This window comes from Vanacampus margaritifer, chromosome 2 (genome assembly GCF_051991255.1).
Source record: "Vanacampus margaritifer isolate UIUO_Vmar chromosome 2, RoL_Vmar_1.0, whole genome shotgun sequence".
NCBI classification, from domain to species: domain Eukaryota; kingdom Metazoa; phylum Chordata; class Actinopteri; order Syngnathiformes; family Syngnathidae; genus Vanacampus; species Vanacampus margaritifer.
In genome coordinates this window covers 55,714,511-55,735,576 of record NC_135433.1, presented here as the reverse complement: position 1 = coordinate 55,735,576, position 21,066 = coordinate 55,714,511, and the positions used below count along the sequence as shown (strand labels likewise).

Here is a 21,066-nt window from a genome sequence, read left to right as displayed (position 1 = left end):
ACTTTGGTATGTTTTTGGTGCCCATCTGTAGGTGCCAGAGTGAGAAGAGACGGGTTTGAGGAGGAGGTGGAGGAGTAGGAGGAGGGGGCGACGGCTGAAAAAAGGGACACATACAGAAATGATCCAACATAGAAAACAATAGAATAAAAAAGGCTGAAAAAAAACAGATGGATCATGTAACCAGGACGACAACCAACCAACATAGTTTGTACAAATACGTGACACAGCCTAAAAAGAGTTAAACAGGAAAACAACAACATGCAATCTTGGACTTTAAAACCCTGAACCCGCAATACCCTCCTTGACCCCATTACTTTAAGGACGCATTCAGTACTGTAAGGTGATTCTCACAAATGAACAGTCCAAAATATGTTGACTGTGTGTGTGTGTGCGTGCGTGTGCGCGTGTGTATGTGTTTGCGTGTGTGTGTGTGAGAGAGAGAGAGAGAGAGCAGAGTGCATGCGTCATATGCACATTTGTTTTGGAGGGTGTGTGGGGGGGGGGGCGGTGAAAAGTGGACGCATGAAATTTGAGTGATTTTGTGTGTGTGTGTTTTTTTTTTACCAAATTATTTTTTGTATTATGTTTAATGTCATGTGTTTCAGTTGATTCAGTTTTAATAAACACCTTAAAGCTGCTCAATGCAGGCAGTTTAATTTTGAATTGCTAATGTCATGTGTAGACAAAAAATGAAACCGCACACTCCCTTCCTTACGTACAAAATGCGCACATGACATCACATCCACAGACAGATGGCGAGAAATTCAATCCCAAATCCAGTCTGAAAATGTTGGCCAGAGGCTTGCAGGACTAGCCATTGTGAAAAGGTGTTAATCCGCTAGTTGGAAGATGTTTGAGTCATAAATAAGAAGGCTATTGTAAAGATAATTTTGAGCAAATTTTTACATTGAGCAGTTTTAAAGAAAAAAAGATCCACCTGAAATCAACCACCCAATGGATTGTGATCATTTATTATTCATGATTACGACTAGATTTTCCCCCTGATGTCTCTTCGTATGAAATGTAAATTCATCATTACAAAACAGTAATGTATTAATAATACACTTCATTTGGAAATATGACATCAAATGATTGCACTTTGATGAGATGACTGACTGTGACGATTAAGAGTAAAACCCCCCCAAAAAAACAAACAAAAAAACGCTTAGATCGCTATAAACATTATAGAAGGGTTATTTGACTATATGTGATCTCACAAGTACTATTGTTTGGGTTACGGTTATTTATTTATTTATTTGTTTGTTTGTTTGATGATTTATTTTCACATTAACTGCTGTAGGATGTGAACTTGGGCTGAGTGCCTTCATCAAAAATAGTTTAACTCAGTCCAGGAGTGGTTTGAACTAACAACCACAGCATGACTTAACTGGTTACCAAGGTGATCACTGCACATTTGATCGATGCAGCCTGTTGGTTGACATCCTTGTTTGTATTTTGAAAGAATCCTTTTATTTTAACAATGACAAGGCACGAACCTGCTGCGTTTGCTGTCATTGAACACTAGAAGATGGGAACCCAATTAACAATGCTGTTACAAAAAGTAGTGGAGCAGTACATTTTGCATGGAAAGAACAGGCAATATAATTTAGAGTGGGTTTAAAGACTTTGATGTTAATAGAAGTGAGATACACGTCAAGAAGGAGAATAATTGTCTTGGTTCAGGTACATAAGTTATTCTCTCCCATGTGACGGTTGAAGGTTCAATTTGAGAAGGCTCCTGAAGCCAAAGTCATTGCTAATACTGTATTGTGTCATCACTTTGTGAACGAGCTGAACCTTTTTGTTCAATGAAAATGGCATGACAATGTAAAAGTATTGTGAATATCGTAGCCCTCCTGTTGTGTTTGTTTCTTAACAACGTCCATAGGTTAATGTGATCCGTTCTCATGTTTAATCAGCAAATAATACCACATAACACAATGCAATGTTTTTAATAATTAAAACAAAAAAATTAAAAAACAAAGGACAGCTTTATAGATTTTCCAAACGGGTCAATTTGACCCACAACATAACAGGAGGATTAGAAAATCATTTGGCACGCATTAGATGACGTACTATATTTGTGACCCTCTATATTATTTTCTGAGGTATTTTAACATATCACATTGAGCCAAGTAGTACTATTCATAACCCTGGCTTCATGTTTATAATGCTTTTGTGAAATTGAAAAGCACAATACTAGTATAAAAGTATAAAAATAGCGTGTGTGACTACCAGGGTTGGGCAAAATTAACAAATGAATTGAGAATGACCCCTAAATTCCAATTTAAATTCCTGAATTTGAATTCGAATTGAGGTAGAAAACAGGAAGTAGAATTGCATTTCAAATTCAAATTGCAGGAAGTAGAAATAAAATTCCATGAAATTCAAAGAAATTCATAATGCGAAATTAAAGTGTATTGAACAATGAAGCTTGACAGTATAAGCCTATTTACAACATTAATTTCATAGCAATATTATTGTAATGAATTTATGATATTTGAAGAGTAGTAATTTTGTTTTATTAACATTTGTCTTTTTGATATGATGGTAGAATAAAACGATCCTGCCTGATTGACAAAACAATTGAGGAACTGTTGACTATTAGATGCAACAACTTTACCTAGTAAAGTACTTAATTATTAAAAACAGGACCGTTTGGACAAAATTCAGCTCAAAAGGTGAAGCTCTGAAACGCTTTAACGATATATTTCAAAGCTTTCCTACATTAAGGAAATTCATATCTAATGTTAGTCTCTGTACTATGTTAAAAGTGTCATTCCCACTGGAATGTGATGAGAATGAATTGTCCAAATTACAATGAATTTAGATCCACTTCCTGTCATTCATATTCAAATTCAAATTCATCCATTGAATTGAATTGAATTCTGACATTCTGAATTTTTAAATATTTTTTAAATTAATAATAATAATAATAATAATGTGTCCAACAAATGGATTTCTACAATGATTCAGATGGTTTGATGCCCACTGTGCACATATTTATAAATACATTTTTAAATACATCTTACATCCACTACAAAATGTTGGCAGAGGTCGCTATCTGTCTGCCTGCAGCCCAATCAAAGCCAAAATCACTTTAGACCAGTGGTTTAGCCGGGCAAAGACGTGATTTAAACAGGTGAAAGTTTAGATTGAATTTCTGCCACTGAATTCTCACTCTGCAAAGTTCTCTGTAACAATACTCTTTATGCTGCACCGGCATGCCCATTGCCCATCTTGGCAGAGACTTGTCTACCAAATTTGCAAACACGTACAGAGAACTTTTTGCTGGCACGAAAACCAGGATCTGCCCCACCGTAAAGGCACTGCTTACAAAACTAGATCCCTATGGGCCAAGAAACGGCGCTCTGCTTTGTAAATTTCTGTCAACATCCTGCTTTTCCTGAAGCCACTTGCCGCTCCTACCTTTTCGAACGTTGCCATCTGTTGTACGCTGGAATTCCCCAGCACTCAATAGGAAGCAGGCCCGATCATGTGGGTAGCGTTCACGGCTGGTGGTGGAACCGTGTCCCCCAATGGCTGGGCTGCGCTCATCACCCAAAACCTGGTCAATGGTGGGACAGTCTTCATTAGCCAATGCTGCTGCATTGGCTGCTGCATCACCATTTTGCTTGGAATCTGGGGGGGAGGAAACAAATAGGTAGAAAAAGAGAGAATATGATGATTGAGAGCACAAATACTAAACTAAAACTAAAAATAAGAATAATGGTTCTAACATAAGTCTCTTTTTTCTAGTGTACCGGTTCCACACAGGAACGTCCTCGCTCGGCCCAGAGTGGTTGCTTTTCAATTACACTTTTCGGAACCACTTTTTGGAACCTCCACCAAAGCTGTTCTAAAACGCAAGCCAAGCAAGGCAAGACCTGACGTCACTGTTATCTGATTGGTTGACAGATTGACAGCATTTGTAAGTCGCTGCACAAGTCCATTTCCTGGTTTAAGCGAGCGAGACAGAGTCATAAAAATATAGTATAGGAAAAAAAATGATAATAAAAATTTGAATATAGTATAGACCAGGGGTTCTTAACCTTTTTTACCACGGGGCCCAACTTTTCCTGTAAAAAGTGGCCCGGGGCCCATTCAGAAAGTATGATTTATGTTGACTTATTATTGTTTGTATGTAATAACTAAATTAAATCTAATTAAGGTTTATAAAAACATCAAATAACATGACACAATATGATCATCAATGACATTTATTTATGTGTAAACACTGACAACCAATAAGATACCCAATGTGGATGTGTTTTTTTTAAACAAACGTGGCATGATTTGCTCGGGAAAGAAGAGACTTTCGGTTCAATACTTCGAGCTGATTAGACGATGCGGCATCTTGTGCACGATTGTTTTGACCAATCACGGCGATGGATGAAAATGTTGTCTTCGGTCTTGTCTTAGGAAACAAAAACAAAAAAGTACGAATATTGTTACCAGATAAAAATGCACGAAGCGCCTCAACATTCAACAAAGAAACGGTGAGTAATTCTGTCAGAACAGAATTAATTGCAGCGTTTAATCATTTGTCTATGTTAGTGTAAGAAGATTTATTTTCACATTGATATATGTATTTGTGGGGATTTATTGGGGATCTATTTTGTTTCTGAATTAGGGGGTACGGAACTATTGTAAATGAGCGCGATTGGCGGAAGGATACATGGAAAGGAGGGGGGGAGTAATTGTTGTGACTTGAGAGTGAGATGACGCAAAAAGGTTGTGCTGGAGCTATTCCCTCTCCGAATGCTGTTTTCTTTTCCACAATCTCGTCTTCCCGAATATCTAGAGTTACAATAAGTTTGTTTGTTTCCCCCGGCGTTGCCGCTTCCTGGTTTCGTCACAGCTGCATGTCTTGACCTAAACAACGCCTGATTGGCGGCCTACAGTTACAAAAATGAAATTACTTTGCGGCCCAGATTCACTGGTATTGACCTTTTGTAGGTGACGTCACAGCCCAAAACTATTAAGTGCACCTTCTTTAAAACTATTAAGTGCATTTGACTGTTTAATAATGGGGGATTTCATCTTTGTGCTTGGAGTTTTCAGAGTCATATTCATGAAATGACCGCATAGCTTGCCACTACAATAGTCATTTGTTCCATGCTAGTAAACATAGTAACATGACGATGATAGTAACAAACTGCTGTCATCACAGCGTTTCAATATAGAACAAACTATGTAAAAATTTGTCAGTTAGCATGATAAACAAGTTTTACCTTTGCATTACGAGGTATATTGTCCCCCGTTGTGGGCGTAGCATCTCGTCCCACAGACCCAACCAGCGGCAAGCTTTTAAATTAGCCCCGGTATAAGGAGGAGACTACATAATGATATAGATCGTGCGCTGTGAATTCCGGCAAAGTCGGCGATTTGATGAACTTGTTAAAAACAGCAGGCAACAGAAGGTAAGGGGGCTGTTTTCAAACTAGCGTTCTACAACTTAAGTAAATATCGCGCTCTATGAGTCCCGACTAAATGTGCAACTTCAACTGACAGGCGACCTTCGGTTGAAGTAGTAGATTTCATGGCTCTATGGGCAATAATAACTTTTAATTTGTAAAATAGCAGTCGCTAAGTCACTAAGTCGCTCCAGGTCATGTCTACTTCCATTCAACAATCATTTCCTTCCGCCTTCCGTCACATAGGGCAGTCACGTGATGTCGGTGCAAATGGTCAATAGACAGTACACATACTTATTTTGTTTTACAACAATACGTAACCACATTTACTTTGTAAAATTTCATATGGATCAGTGAATGAAATAGTGAAGTTTGTGGTAAAAATTTTAGCAAGCCTTTCTGAGTTGCTGCCTTCTGCCGGCTCATTGTCCAAAGCAACAATTGTGGCCCCTAACCTTGCCAGCAAGATGAATTCTCGCGGTATTTGTGTGATCATAAACTCCGGAAAATACATCTTGTACCGCTCCTGCTGATACATTTGAAGCCGATCTTTTTCTGATCAGACCAACCACGCATTGTTTAGGCAAGACGAAACCAATAAGCGCAGATGGCGGGGAGAAACAAACAAACCTAACAGACAAATGGGTGCCTGCAATTAATTATGTTCTCGCAGAATTCCTCACCGTTTCCTTGTTGAATATGAACAGCGAGAGGAGTTTCATGCATTTTTATCTGGTAAAGATGTTCATAGTAAATGGGAAGATAAGCACAAGGGAAGAACAAAAATGAAGAACAAATGCTAAAAAATAAAAAATAGGCTAGTAAGGATGAAAGAAAAAAGATGTAAGGAGTAAAGAAGTGTGCATGGTTGGGGTCTAATCACATGGCCAACAGTGCAGCATGAGCAGACTGTACACTCAGCGTAAACATTCAGGGACAAGTGTTTGGAGGTTTCAAAAGAGTTGTCTCAATATAAAAGAGCAAAAAATTACAACAAACATGAAAGGACTTACATGTGTGTCAATGCTCAGGATGTGTGTGCAATCTTGTTAGGTAGCACATAAATAGGTCCACGGGTTATTGGACTGTGACAGCAGTTTTTTTTCCCCCAATCCTCAACCTCAAATACAGCATTTTAGAATAGAAGTAAAACAATAAAGAGGCTTTTTGTGTAGACATCCAGTTATAAGTTAAGAGGGTTAAAACATTTATTAGAAACACTGATTTGAACCCAAGTCCTCTTGACTGTGAGTTCAAAATAAAGAAACTCGTTTGCATTTAATGAGTTTTTGAAGACTGGGGCCCATGGAGATCACTAAAATCTGAATTTCCACCTTGATGTTTTGCCAGGCGTTCACTGCAGCCAACTTCAATTCACTCGCTTCTTATTTGTTGGCCTTACTGGTCTTACTTGTGTCCTCCATCAGTAAAAGCAATGCTCTTGAACACAGCCCCCTGACTCAGTCATTAAACAAACTTCAACCCCATAGATTTTGGAATGACCTTCCGTTAAATATTAGGCAACCTCCTTCTCTATCTACTTTTAAAAGCTGCCTTGAACATATCTTTATTTTTTGTTCTTTGACTCAGCATGAGAATCACCATTGTTTCAGTGTTTTGTGGTGCCTTCTGTAATTTTTGTTATTAATTTATTGATACTAATTTTTTTTACTTATTTACTTACCTACTTCTTGTGTTATTAATTTATTAATCTTATTTACTTTATTCCATGACTGATTTTTACTCCATGTACAGCACTTGGTATGCAGCGTTGGTTGTTCTAAAGTGCTTTAAAGTTGAGTTGAGTAGTTTTTGGTCTATCCACAGTTGCAAGTTTGCCGACTACAACAGCACATTTGAGCAAAAGAGATCAACCAGGGCCATGTTAAAAAAAGCTAATATATCCACAGTTATAAATAGATTTGTGAATAATAGGGATGGGTCCCGAAAACAGTACTTTTTGTGGTATGGACAGATTTGGGTCGGTACTTCCGAGCATCGATTTACGTAAAATCAAACGGTGCCATGTTTCGGTTCCGAAGCACGGTTTTCAAAGTTGTGACTATATATTATAATTTATGCTGGCAATGTGAACTGCTGACTCACATTCTGCAAGATGAGTCAAGTCATACGTTACGCCGCGACACGCTGCCGGGAACAACTTCAAATTAAAAGCATTCCAAGGCATTGTGTTCCACATATTTGGTAAGGTAAGGTTTATTTTGATGTTGGCCTCCTCACTGCATTGTTGGCGTGTCAGACAATGTGTCAAATATTCTCCACAATTTAAACTGTTTACTTTGCTGTAAAATCAGGAGATTAGCGTACTAAATGACAGAACGGGAGTCACGCGGGAGATAGGGTTGAAATTTGAAAATTCTCCCATCTGAATCGGCAGAGTTGGGTAGTATGAGTATGTCATGATGTCATAATCATATGTATCAGACTTTTTAATTGGTCCTCGAGTTACGGCCGAGTTATGTTCCTACGCTGGTGATGTAACTTGAATTTCGACTTAAGTCAGATTTTACCGTTAAAGTCGACAATTACATTAAAATACTTTGCACAAAACATATTTGTGCGACCCGGAAGAGCCGAAACCAATATTTCGTGTTTCCGCACGGACATTCATTGCTGACAGACGGCAGAGCGGAGCTAATTCAAGCTTAAACACGGAAACGTGACGCGCCTGATGGCAAGCCGACCATGGGTCTATTTCACAAAGCAGGTTTAGTGAGAACCCTGGGTCAAGAAACCCTGAAATATGGGAAACTCTGCGTTTTCCATTTCAGAAAGGGAGGTAATTGAAACCAGAGAAAAAGAGGTAACTCAAGCCTGTTTCATAAAAAGAGGTAATTTAAGCTCTCGGTCAGTTACAGTAGTAACATGTTCCATGAACCAAACCTGGTCGGTTGCAGGTTTTTCCACGATGAACCTCAAGGTTTTCTCTGTCCCCGCCTCCTTTCAGCCACATTCCCTCATTCATAAAGTCCGCTGCGGCGAGTTTGCGTAAATACGCCTATAGTCCACTTTTGTCATGAACATGGCATGTCCTTTTGACAATGACCCTATTGTGCAGGGAATTAAATATTCGTCGTGAGATTGTTAGCAGACCGCGCATAGATATGCTGGCATTTCCGGACAGTTATCTTTTTCAGCGGCACCGTTTCACATCACAGTCCATCATCTACATACACAACTGAATCCGTCCTTACATTTGCAACATTACGAGCGCCGTAGTTATGCGTTCACATCACAGCATATATTGTTTGCTTCGCTCCCTTTTTCTTATAACTGTTTGAATAATGTTTTTATATTTCATCTTAGATCAAGTGCGCTTCTCCCCCACAGGATTGCACCTAAATGAAATGAATGAATGAGTTACCATTTAACTGGTTTCCCCTGTAATATTATTGTGATTGCAAAGGACTACATTTAAAGGTACGCATTGACCCGACACCCGAGCAGCAACGTTCTCCCACACCGACTTGCACTTTTTTTTCTCAAGACATGTTAAAATTCGACATAAGATCGCATTATGGTTTTCAGTTGAGAGGGGTAAAAAAACAAAACTAAATGCGGAAGCAGAGGGCAGCACCGCGCGCTGCGCTTCCCCTTTGCCATGGTGACTCGACGAATCAGGGCTCAATTGATGTGGACTTTTTAGTGTAGTGGCAACACCAGGTGAAACTAGGCGTTGATATAACTACCTCAAATCAGCTGTCCTGGAACCGAAAACGCGGAGTTTCCTATCTCAGGGCATGTCAACTCGCTGTTCAGGGTTAAGCTTTGTGAAATGGACCCCTGCTGATGGACGTCGATTGCTGGAGGTAACAACAACATAACTTTAAAATGGCGTGATTACTGTGGGAAATTAACAAAAAGGAAGGGGCTACGGACGAGGCACGGGACGTAGGTCGCGTACGACGTAACTCGAGGACTCCCTGTATTTATTTATTTTTACAACGTTACTAACTATTACTTTGCCAATCCAAAAATTACAGCTCGCGGACACCTGGAGTTCTGAGCACCCCTGTTCGAGAACCACTGGTCTATATCAACTGAAAAGGTTAATTATACAAGAAATTCATTCATTCAAACAAAGTACCACCAATTTGTTGATGTCTTGAGCAATGAGTAGGGAAGAAACCAATTGCTAAAAACATGCCGTTTTCATTGATTATTTAGTGGTATTGTCGCAATATCAATATGTTGTCTCATACAAATTTGGATAATTGTCCTGATCCCGGTTAAAATTGGGATTGTTTAGCCTTAGCAGAGGTCAGCGCTCTGAAAAATTTGCTATACACTATAATGGACCATGTGGATGATACCTGAACCGTGCGCACAGTCACTATAACAAATACAACAGTCATACTTCCCTGTAGATCACATACCTGCCCTGTTGATTTCAATGATCTCTTCTTGTGCCAGTGGACAATCTCCAGCGCCCATCATGCTGCCAGATCCCACCATGCCAGGCCCCAAAACATTGCCCATGAGCCTGTGCGGCGAGGCAGTTGCCATGGCGAGGGCATCCGGTTTGCAGTAGTTGGGACTGCCTGGCTGTGGTGCACGGGGTATATGCTTGTTCCTCTTTTTGGGGAGCTTTTGCTTAGCCATGGCCAGGGAGTAGTACATACCGAAGTTGTTGACAATGACTGGAACAGGCATAGCGATGGTCAACACACCAGCCAAGGCACAGAGGGCGCCCACCAACATTCCTGACCATGTCTTGGGAAACATATCTCCATAGCCCAGTGTTGTCATGGTCACCACTGCCCACCAAAAACCAATGGGAATGTTCTTAAAATCTGTGTGAGCACCAGCAGTTGGGTCATCCGGGTCAGCACCTACGCGCTCAGCATAATAAATCATGGTTGCAAAGATGAGGACCCCCAGTGCCAGGAAAATGATGAGCAGCAGGAACTCATTGGTGCTTGCCCTTAGAGTGTGGCCCAGGACCCGCAAACCAACAAAATGGCGAGTGAGCTTGAATATGCGCAGAATTCGAACAAAGCGCACCACACGCAGGAAGCTGAGCACATCTTTGGCTGTTTTGGATGAAAGGCCACTAAGCGCCACCTCCAGGTAAAAGGGCACGATAGCCACAATGTCTATGATGTTCAGGGTACTGCGGAAGAACTCCGTTTTGTCAGGGCAGAAGATAACACGAAGCAGCACCTCAATTGTGAACCAAATGACGCAGACACCCTCAACATATGTCAGCCATCCATCTGTGACCACTTCAAACACTGTCTGCAGAGTGGAAGCAACACAAATAATAATACTGAATAAACAAAATCTTTCATTCAATCATTCATATTTTTCTGCACTGCAGCAATAAGGATGTAAAATTAACCCAAACATTCCAGTGAAAACATTTATTGTTAAACAAAAAAGAAGCTAGCGCTAAAGTTAGCTAGCTAGCAAGGTTTGCAACTTCACATTCTTTATAAATTATTAGCATGCTGCTAGAGTGAAATATGCCACCAAAAAAAGTGATAATACATCAAGCAGTATCTGATTTTAATTACCGGTCGCCAATTTTCAGTTGAGTGTTAATTATTGTTACTTTTGTCAGTGTTAAGTTATTTCAGTGAGCAGTGTGGCATTTACTTTATTTAACGTAAGGGTACCAAGGATTTAATCCTAAATGGTTGTGTATGTGTGTTGTACTGTTTGTACCTTAAAATTATTCTGTAAATGTTGAAATCATTCTAAATGGACAGTATTTTAACACTTTTAGGGGCTTCATAAATAAAATCCATAAGCTTACAATGGACACATTAAGCAACTCATTGACATATCAAGTACCTCCTCGTGTGTCACATTGCTAACAGTGACGTTCTCAGTCAGGTTGTATATGGTGTAGAAGGCTTCGTGGGTCTCCAGGCAGAACGTAGAGATAGAGAGGAGGATGAAGAAGAGGGAACCAAACGCCACATACTGCAGAGGGAGGGGAAAAAAGGGAGGAGGTTAATATGTTTCATATTCAAAACCATCTTCACCATGCTGTAATGTCTGTGAACGCTAGTTCCCTTGGCTCATTCCAGCCTTAACACTGCATTCAGGTTTTCATTATTGTGTTCATTGTGCAAGAGGGGTTCTGCGTTTTGAGCCATTGCACCATGTAAAGCTGTTATGCAAGAAAGCTACCGTTAGGGGGTATCTGTAACACTGTGGAGAGTGGAGCAATGTTGTTAAATGCAAATGGTCTCCCTGCTGCATGCCCATTGATTTAGGCACATTCAGCGAGATAGGGATGTAGTAAAATGTGATACCTGTACAGTGTGATATCGAGGAAAAGAATGAGTAAAAACAAGTGAATAGGAACACTAAAATGAGGTTTAATATACTTCAGGTATGCTAGAGATTGCCTGTATGTATGCAAAACACTCTGCAATGTTATATTAATATTAAACATAGTGTACATTTATCATTGATCATCCATTGGCCTCTCAATATACATTATACACAAGTGAAGTACAGTATTCCATTATTGCTAATCATCCATGTATTTCAAGGAAGCATTTTTCTGTACTAAGCCTGTGTGTGTGTGTGTGTGTGTGTGTGTGTGTGTGTGTGTGTGTGTACGTGCGTGCGTCCGTGCGTGTGATTCCATTCCTTTTTTGCTGCAGCACCCCCTACCATTCATTCCCTCCATTTTGCTCTCTCTCTCGCTCTCTCTCTCATGCTCTATCTTACGCTCTCTTCTTACAATCCTTTTAATATGCTGCAGTAAGATGCTTCTTCCCTTGTGTGTGCATGTGTATATGAGTAATGCTTTACCCCTATCAGCGAACATAAATTTCTACATGTAATGTGGCTTGCAAATAGAATGTTTGATACCAGTTTTACCAGTACAGTACTCAACTCTTGATTAGTCACCAATACCACGTACTGATTTCACTTGTACTTTTGATCATTTAAAATAAATATATATATATATATATATATATATATATTTCCTGCATTCCATGAAATTAATGGCAAATTTCTATTCTTATAATTTCTCATTTTTAGTCCCTGAGTTTAGCTCCTGATTGTGAGATGAGTATTGACCGCCATCACGAGTACAGATACCTTGAAATAAGGCCTGGTGTCGACCTGACACATGCTCATGCATGTCAAAACTTAAGTATGTGACTAGCGTGCTGCATTTAAAGGCAATGCGAGATGCTGCTATGATTGGCCATGATTGAAGTCAGATTTCTCCCACTCAGATCTGCTGCCTATGCTTATCTGCAAAATTACAAATATTGGAATTGAGCCTAATGTCTTATATTCAATGTGCTTGTGTTATTTCCAAATGAAATTTCACTTTAACCAATAATTTGCAAATATAAACATAGTTAAGGAGACGTACAGGTCTTCTTCTTCTTCTATTCCTTTCGGCTTTTCCCTTCAGGGGTCGCCACAGCACATCAGTTGCCTCCATCTAACCCTGTCCTCTGCATCCTCTGCTCTTACACCAACTACCTTCATGTCCTCTTTAACTACATCCATAAACATCCTCTTTGTTCTTCCTCTAGGCCTCCTGCCTGGCATTTGGAAATTCAGCATCCTTCTGCCAATATATTCACTATCTCTCCTGTGGACATGTCCAAACCATCTCAGTCTGGCCTCTCTGACTTTATCTGCAAAGTCTCTAGCATGTGTTGTCCCTCTGATGTACTCATTCCTGATTCTATCCATCCTGGTCACTCCCAAAGAGAACCTCAGCATCTTCATCTCTGCCACCTTCAGCTCTGCCTCCTGTCTTTTCCTCAGTGGCACTGTCTCCAGACCAAACAACATCGGTGTTCTCACCACAGTTCTATAAACCTTTCCTTTTATTTTAGCTGAAACTCTTCTATCACGCATCACACCTGACACTTTTCTCCACCCGTTCCAGCCTGCCTGCACAAGCTTTATCACTTCTTTTCCACACTCTCCAATGCTCTGAACTGTTGACCCTCAATACTTAAAACTCCTCCACCTTCTTGGTCTCTTCTCCCTGTAACCTCACTCTTCCACTTGAGTCCCTCCCATTCACACACAGATACTCGGTCTTGCTATGGCTAACCTTCATCCCCCTCCTTTCCAAGGCAAACCTCCACGCCTTTAGCTTCTCCTCCACCTGTTCCCTGCTCTCACTCCAGATTACAATGTCATCAACAAACATCATAGTCCATGGAGATTCCTATTTAACCTTGTCTGTCATCCTGTCCATTACCATAGCGAACAAGAAGGGGCTCAGATCTTATCCCTGCTATAGTCCCACTTCCACTTTCAACTCCTCCGTCACACCTACAGCACACCTCACCACTGTCTTACAGTCCTCATACATGTCCTGCACTGCTTGAACATACTTCTCTGCCACTCCAGACTTCCTCATACAAAACACCAGTTGCTCTCTGGGCAGGCACCCTGTCGTAAGCTTTCTCCAAAAAATACAAAGACACAATGCAGCTCCTTTTGTACTTCTCTACCAACATCCTCAAAGCAAATACTGCATCTATGGTACTTTTTTTTTTTGGCAGGAAGCCATACTGCTGCTCACAAATGTTCACCTCTGCCCTCAGTCTCGCTTCAACTACTCTTTCCCATAGCTTCATTGTGTGGCTCATCAGCCTTATTCCTCTGTAGTTGTCACAACTCTTGTTCTTAAAAATGGGCACCAGCACGTTTCTCCTCCATTCCTCAGACATCTTCTCACTATCTAAGATCCTGTTAAACAACCCAGTCAGAAATTCTACTGCATACCTCCACAGGTATATCATTAGGACCAAATGCCTTTCCACTCTTTATCCTCTTAAATCCCCTTCTCACTTAATCCTTACTAATCTTTGCTACTTCATGGTCCAGTCACCTCTTCTATTCTTCATTCTCTCTCGTTTTTCTTATTCATCAACTCTTCAAAATACTCTTTCCATCTTCCCATCACACTACTGGCATCTGTCAACACACTTCCATCCCTATCCTTTATTACCCTAACCTGCTGCACGTCCTTCCCATCTCTAAGGGTTCCAAAAGGGTTCTTCATGAAGAGCAGAGGTTCTACCCAGAACTATGGGCTTCTGAGGAAACCTTTTTTGAAAAAAAAAGAAAAGATCAAGGGTTCTTTTGAAGCTAAGGGTTCCTGTAAGAACCGGTTCAATAGAGAGAAATCTTTTTGGAAGAAGGGGTTCCTCAAGGGCTGTTGAAAACATGGGTATTAGAATATCCTTACCATCACATGTTTATCCATTAATCAGTTTTCACTCAGAAATTCTCTGGAAATTTTACAAGGAGCATATTGAGTGAATTTTATCATTTTATTTAAAAAAATAAGTTATTCAAGCATTGAGGATGGAACTCTTGACCTTCAGTTTGGGAGACAATCACTGTACCACCTGAGCTATTTCAATCTTGTTTGTCCCTCTACTGCATAGGTGTCAAACTCCGGTCCTGGTGGGCCGCAGTCCTGCAGATTTTGGAGGTTTCCCTTGCAACAAATACTGCCAGTCACCCTCTATTTTTTTGTTTTTTGTTCTCCCTTCTCCAAACATTCCAGTCTTGGAAATATGTGCGAGGTGAAATCTGGGGTTTTGAGGTGAAGAGATAAGCTTCCCCCCTCCGGGCTTCACCCTTGCGAGAAAAGGTAAAAATGTTTCAATCATCCGTCGCCCAGTTCTATCAGGATGTTAATGTTTACTTTTAACCCGCCAGAACCACGAGTTTATGGTACTAAAGTGTCTTATCGGGGACTCCATCGTCTCCCCTGTGGAGTTAGGGGGTTAACGCGACAGATAAACCATACCAGTTGTTTAAATTGACCCAGATGGCCACATTCCAGCGTTCTTGAAAGTTACATGTGACCACAGCGCCTTCAAGCGTGAACGGTCGAAACTGCCCTCACTTGGAACTCCTATGACCCACAAAGCAATCTTACACATTTCACCTAAAAAAAAAAGAATTCATCACATACAAGTGAATGTACGCACAACTGAATGTTTTACACCATGTATGTTTTTTGTTATTATTTTTTTTTTGTTTGTGTTTGGAAAAGAATTTCATCTGTATGTCAACTTCACAAGAGAGTTCTTAGTTACTCCGTAAAGAACGAAATTACCTCGTGCCGCAGGATTAATTGATATGTGTAACGATAACATGTTTTGCCTGGAAGAACTTAGCTTGCCAGCCTGATCAAATTTTAATTGTTAGTTATTAATTCTTTAAATAATTTGGAGTTTAAGAAGTCTTGGAGTTGAGTCGAGTTGAAGTTGAAGGGCGGTTCTCCTTTCCTTTCCTAGTCCACGCCCTCCACCTTTAAAAGCGGGCGCGGACTATTGTTCGTCCTCTCTCGTCTCCTGCCGCTGTTCCTGCTATCTTCTTTTTTTCCCGTCTGTCTGGCCAGAAAAGACAAAAGAACTTCCACGTGGCAATTTTTCTTTTGTCCAAGAAACTACCAAGTGTCTCGGACTTGGCGATCGTGCTTGTTGGCAGTGTAAAGCAGACGGCACGCGTCCGCACTGGCAGACGGACACCTTGTTTGTTTTAATTTCATTTTTTCATTTTTTTGTGTGGTCGTCCCACGTCGGCAATACAGCCGCCGACGAACTTTTCCGTGACCCCTTTGGGACCCAGGCACTACAGTTGAACGGACACGCGCAAGTCCAGTGCGTCCCGCTGCACCTGTTCTCCAACTTCCCATCGTGGCGAGAGCGAGGCCAACGGCTGATCTCCCTCGGGACGCAGACATGCAGCGAATTTCGGCTTCAGGTGATTGGCCAGCTGAGACGCGGATCTCCCCGTGCGCCGAGACAACTCCGGTTGGGGCCGAACGCACCTGAGCCAAGCTGTGGCGCGTGCGTCCGACTGCTGAACAATTTTTCATATTTTTTTATTTTTGCCTTGTTTTTATTTTGGGATGCTATGCTCTACTGCATTGCTGGACTGTCCAAAATGAGGACAACATACTGAGGTACGAGGATTCCACCTGACACTAGCAATATACTAACACACAGCAGGAGCGGCATGACTCAGGTGGTACACTGGCTGTCCACCAACCTGAAGGTTGTGGATTTTTACCTCACCCTTAAGTAGTCTTTTTTTGTTTTGTTTTAAATAAATTGGTAAAATGTACTCCAAACTCTCCTTGTAAAATTTACTTAGAATTTCTAAGTGAATACTCAATCATGGCTGAAGTTTTTTCAAGTCTTTTTTTTCTTCTTTTTTTTATCAGTGTACTCTGGGACTGAGATAAGAGGCATTTGTCTGCAGAAGAACTTTTTTGTGTGTGAAAATTTAGAAAACAGCACAAATATTAATGTAGCAACACAAAATACTCTCTGTATATTAATTTTGTTCCTGCCGTTGTAAGCCACCCTGGGACTCATGAGGTCCTCCTCATGAGTCCCATTTATTTACTTTTGGAAATTGGGGAGTTGACCCATTTCTTCTTGGGTGTGGGTAGCAGCAGTGGCTCAGGAGGTAGAGCTGCTTGTCCAGTAACCAGAATGTCTGCTGTTCAATTCCCACTCTCTCCAAGTTGTGTCGTTGAGTCATTAGGCAAGACATTTTACGGTACACACATTGACTCCAGTGCCACTTACATTGATGTACCGATGGTGCGAATGTTTGCTGGTGGTTGTGTTGCCCAGAAGAAAAGATGGATTTTAGTATGTGCGGGACCTGGGAGCTGGCTGCCAGGTTGGTTGCCCTGTGGGAGTTGAATGATGGCGTTGCTACTGAATATACGCTCCGCCCTTTTCAAAACAGGTGTCACCTATCAGTGGTACTACTATTCACATGTGAATTTGTATTACAAGCTGGATTGAAGTGAAACCTCATGCTATCAGAAACCTCATATTATCAAGCTAAGTAAAATCTACTATCTCATTTCAGCAAGTGTGACTCGAGGACCCTTATGGAGAAAGGTAGACTTTTTTTTTGTTAATATTTGTTTATTTTTTGTAGACATGAGTTAGAGAGTTTGGACAAAAAAAGACGTGTGCCACTGGAGGCTTTTGTTATCAGAGTTAGAGGACATGCTTATTTAGTCTGTTCCACTATCACCATTAGGATGTGTTTATAAATTAATTAAATAAATAAATGCATACTCTGACTGCTCTCATTCGACCATGCATGGCTTTACTTTACTTTTTATAGATGGCTTCATCTGGTGCAGTATGTATGCCTTGTATTGGTGCTACTAACTGTTTTTTTTTTGTCCTCCCTTTCTATGTCGTGATTGCTGGAGATTATATGAATCCACCTGTTGAGGACACCCTGTACAGCTGTCATGTTGCTGATTCCACTGGACCTGTGTTTGTCTCTGTCCTGTCCTCCCTTGGGGACCTACATAATAGCTGTTCCTTAGACCGTCTGCTGTCATTATCCATCATTGTTTGAAGATTTGTAATTAATAAAAACTAAATCCTCTTTAAAAAATGTTTGAATGTTCCTCAGTGTCAATAATAATGATGAACACAATAAAAAAAAGTGTGGCTCTTAATACAAACCCTTATGTTAAAAAACACTATTTGAGCAGGTTCTAGATAAAACCCTTGTAGCATAAAAGGGTTCTCAGTATAACTTCTATAACTAAGACTTCTTTGTGGAACTCGCTGTGAAGGTTCAAGATTAAACCCTTAAAATACAAAAGAGTTCTCATTGGAACTTGCTGTGAAGGTTCTGGATGAAACCATTGAAACATCATGGGGTTTGTCAGTGGAACTCTCTGTTTGACATCTAAATGAAACCCTTAAAGCAGGGGTGGAGGCCTGCAGGTTTTGGATGTTTCCCTTCTCCAACACAGCTGATATATGATCAGCTGATCAGCAAGCTCTGCATAAGCTTGGTAACGATACTGTTGATTGGAATCAGCTGTGTTGTAGCAGGGAAACCTCCAAAACCCGCAGGACGCCGGCCCTTGAGGACCGAGTTTGCCCACCACTGCCTTAAAGAGTTCTTTGTTTAACCTCTCATACAGGGTTCTAGGTGGAACCTTTCACAGATGGCTCTGGGTATAACCCATTATGTTCTCGGTAGAACCCTTTGGAAGGGTTCCAGGTGGAACCTTCATAAACTGTTCTAACAAGAACCAAAAAAGGGTTCTCCTATGAGAACAAGCTGAGTAACCTAAAAAAATTCTAACAAGCACTTTTACTTCCAAGAGTATACCTCCACTCTTGTAGGTCATCCCATTTCCTGCCTCTTCTAGAAGAAAGTATTCACAACAGCCATTTCCATTCTTTTTGCAAAGTCAACCGTTCTTCTGCGTTCCTCTCCTGGATACCAAACTTGCTCATTACCTCCTGAAGGGAAAATAACCATGGTTTAATATGTCCTCATGTAACCTCTTATATAAGGATATGTTGTTGTCCTGAACTGTTGTACGAATCCAGGTGCCCAGCAATTTGTAAATAAGGGCGGAATCAGCCTGGGAGTGAATGCCTTGTTTATACTACAGTCTTCCCTGCTTCGCAAACATGTTTTCGAGAGTGCCTGGGAGAGGGCTTGGACAGCCCGGTTTCTCACGCTCACAACTTTTTGTTAACGAATAAAAGACGGAGCGGCACACGGTCCGGGCAGAGTCAGCTGTGGAATACGTACCATTGCCCAGCCGTTTTGCAGCTCGTTTTACCCGGACCGTCGGCTCTCCGGTCTAGTGCCAAGGTAAGCGCTGATGATGATCATATTATGCTGCTTAATGTTGAAGTGTGTTGATTGCTGTTTGCAGGGAATAAAAGGCACCATTATTCTAGCAAAGTGAGGTGTGTTTATTGCTGTTTGCGGGGAACAAAAGGCACAATTATTCTAGCACAGTATATCAGTCTCTGAGTATTCATTGTTACCGCCGATCACTCACGATCCTGCATAAAAATATAAAGGTGAAGTAGTGTTTTCCACAAAATACCTATTCATCACCTCTTGTATCATGCAACAACATGTTCATTGAAGTCTGCACCAATGTCAACTCTCTCACTTCTCGGGATGCTCTCACTTCAGGGTACCACCGGCACACTGTAGGTCAACAGCACCGATGGCAGTCGTTGTTTACCCGGGCCCGACCGATCCGGTATAGAAGTCATATATTTGATTCGCATGTTTGATTTGGCCAAAGTTTTACGTTGGATGCCCTTACTGACACAACCTTGTGCCCCCTTTCGGCTACATTGCCCCCTTGCGGTTACATTACAGGTATAATGTGATACCATGTGATAATTTTGTATGTCTGGGTAACGTAAACTTTTATTCGATTTACATCTGTGTATAGGGTTGCGATCCTGTTTTCTTGCTAATCAAGCTTTGGTATTCAATGTATCTGTAGCTGATTAACCATTTTGTTATCATAACATATAGTGTGCATGTGTGCTAAAATGGTGTGTGTGTGTGTGAGAGAGATCTAGTGTGAGAGTATGTGTCAGGTCAGCAATGAAGACAGACAGATGAAGTCTTCGTCTAATCCAATGAGAGCACATTGAGTCCCACAGCTTATTAACTATGGTCTAATTTAACATCCCTATCTAGAGCTGTCCTGGTTACACAAACTTTCTCACGTGCACACAAACACACACGATTAGCAGGGCTGAAGTATATTAAAAGGGAGCCAAAGAGCAATACAGATTTTTTTAGCTATTTCCAAATGGGAGGTCTTTCATTGGAAAAATAACAAACAAACATGTTTTTATTTACATATTACGTGCAGCTTTTGATGGTAATGGTGATTATGATGGTAAGACTCACAGTGGAGAGGTTCTGGAGTTGAATCCCAGCTCAGTTTGCACATTCTCCCCATTGTATTCCAACATCCTCCCCCATTCAAACATGCTTGAACACAGGTGTGAATGTGAGTATGAATGGCCTTGCATACCAGTCTTCTAATATCGCCAAGTCTAAAAAGTATCGAAAATGGATGGATGGCCGGATTTTGACTACACAGTATGGATACTTTATATTGTCATCCTCTCAAAGGGCCTCATTCATGAACATGTTTAAAATAATGCAGTATTCTTAAAATGTAAAAAAATAAAATAAAATAAAATTAAAAAAAAAAGGGGTGGGAATCAAGCAGAATATACAAAGTTCTCTATATGTATTATTTTAAATCCTCTCAAATTTGAGTGTGGTAATTTAGTTGATGTGCTACAGTTGGTTTTAAAATTGTGCCGCGGTGAGTGTGGATTTGGATACTTCTTAATGGAACCAACTCAACCTCCTAATCCTAATCTTGTTACTGTACTCCCAGTTATGAAACCTACATGACACATACCAGAGCAGAGAACTTGCTTTTTGCTTCCCCACATTCGCACTGGTCCTCCTCTTCATCATCACATTCCCTTGCTCCTGTCATTCATACAGCATGACCTAAATCTCTTTGCTCTACCTTCCCTCAGCAACTGACTACTGTATCTTTCTCAAGCATTCTCGCTTATCTTCCTCATCTTTGACTTCTTCTATTTCTGCCTGGCTGTATTTCCTCATTCTTTTCTGACACTTTTTCATTTTACACTACTCCTTTATTTGAGTTTGAGTTTTTGTAGAGGCCTCGATCTAACGTTAGCCAAATGAGACTGACGCCTACCACCTGTGGCGTCAGCATGAGCGTCAGCACGTCCCGTTGGAAAACTGACGGAAGTACACACCGTAACAGACAGACACAGACATATTAAGTACCGTC

General features: G+C 40.8%; 1 protein-coding gene across 2 annotated transcripts in view; it reads right to left on the bottom strand.

The window, feature by feature from the left end:
* The window catches only part of LOC144044796 (voltage-gated potassium channel KCNC1-like), a 63,945-nt gene that overhangs the window by 7,537 nt on the left and 35,342 nt on the right, over nucleotides 1-21,066 (bottom strand). For both annotated transcript variants that reach the window (XM_077559415.1, XM_077559416.1), the window contains exons 2-4: nucleotides 11,235-11,366; nucleotides 9,815-10,676; nucleotides 3,430-3,642 (exon numbers count right to left, since the gene is read on the bottom strand). In XM_077559415.1, coding sequence (XP_077415541.1) covers nucleotides 3,430-3,642; nucleotides 9,815-10,676; nucleotides 11,235-11,366 — 1,207 coding nt within the window. The remainder of the gene's footprint in view (nucleotides 1-3,429; nucleotides 3,643-9,814; nucleotides 10,677-11,234; nucleotides 11,367-21,066) is intronic.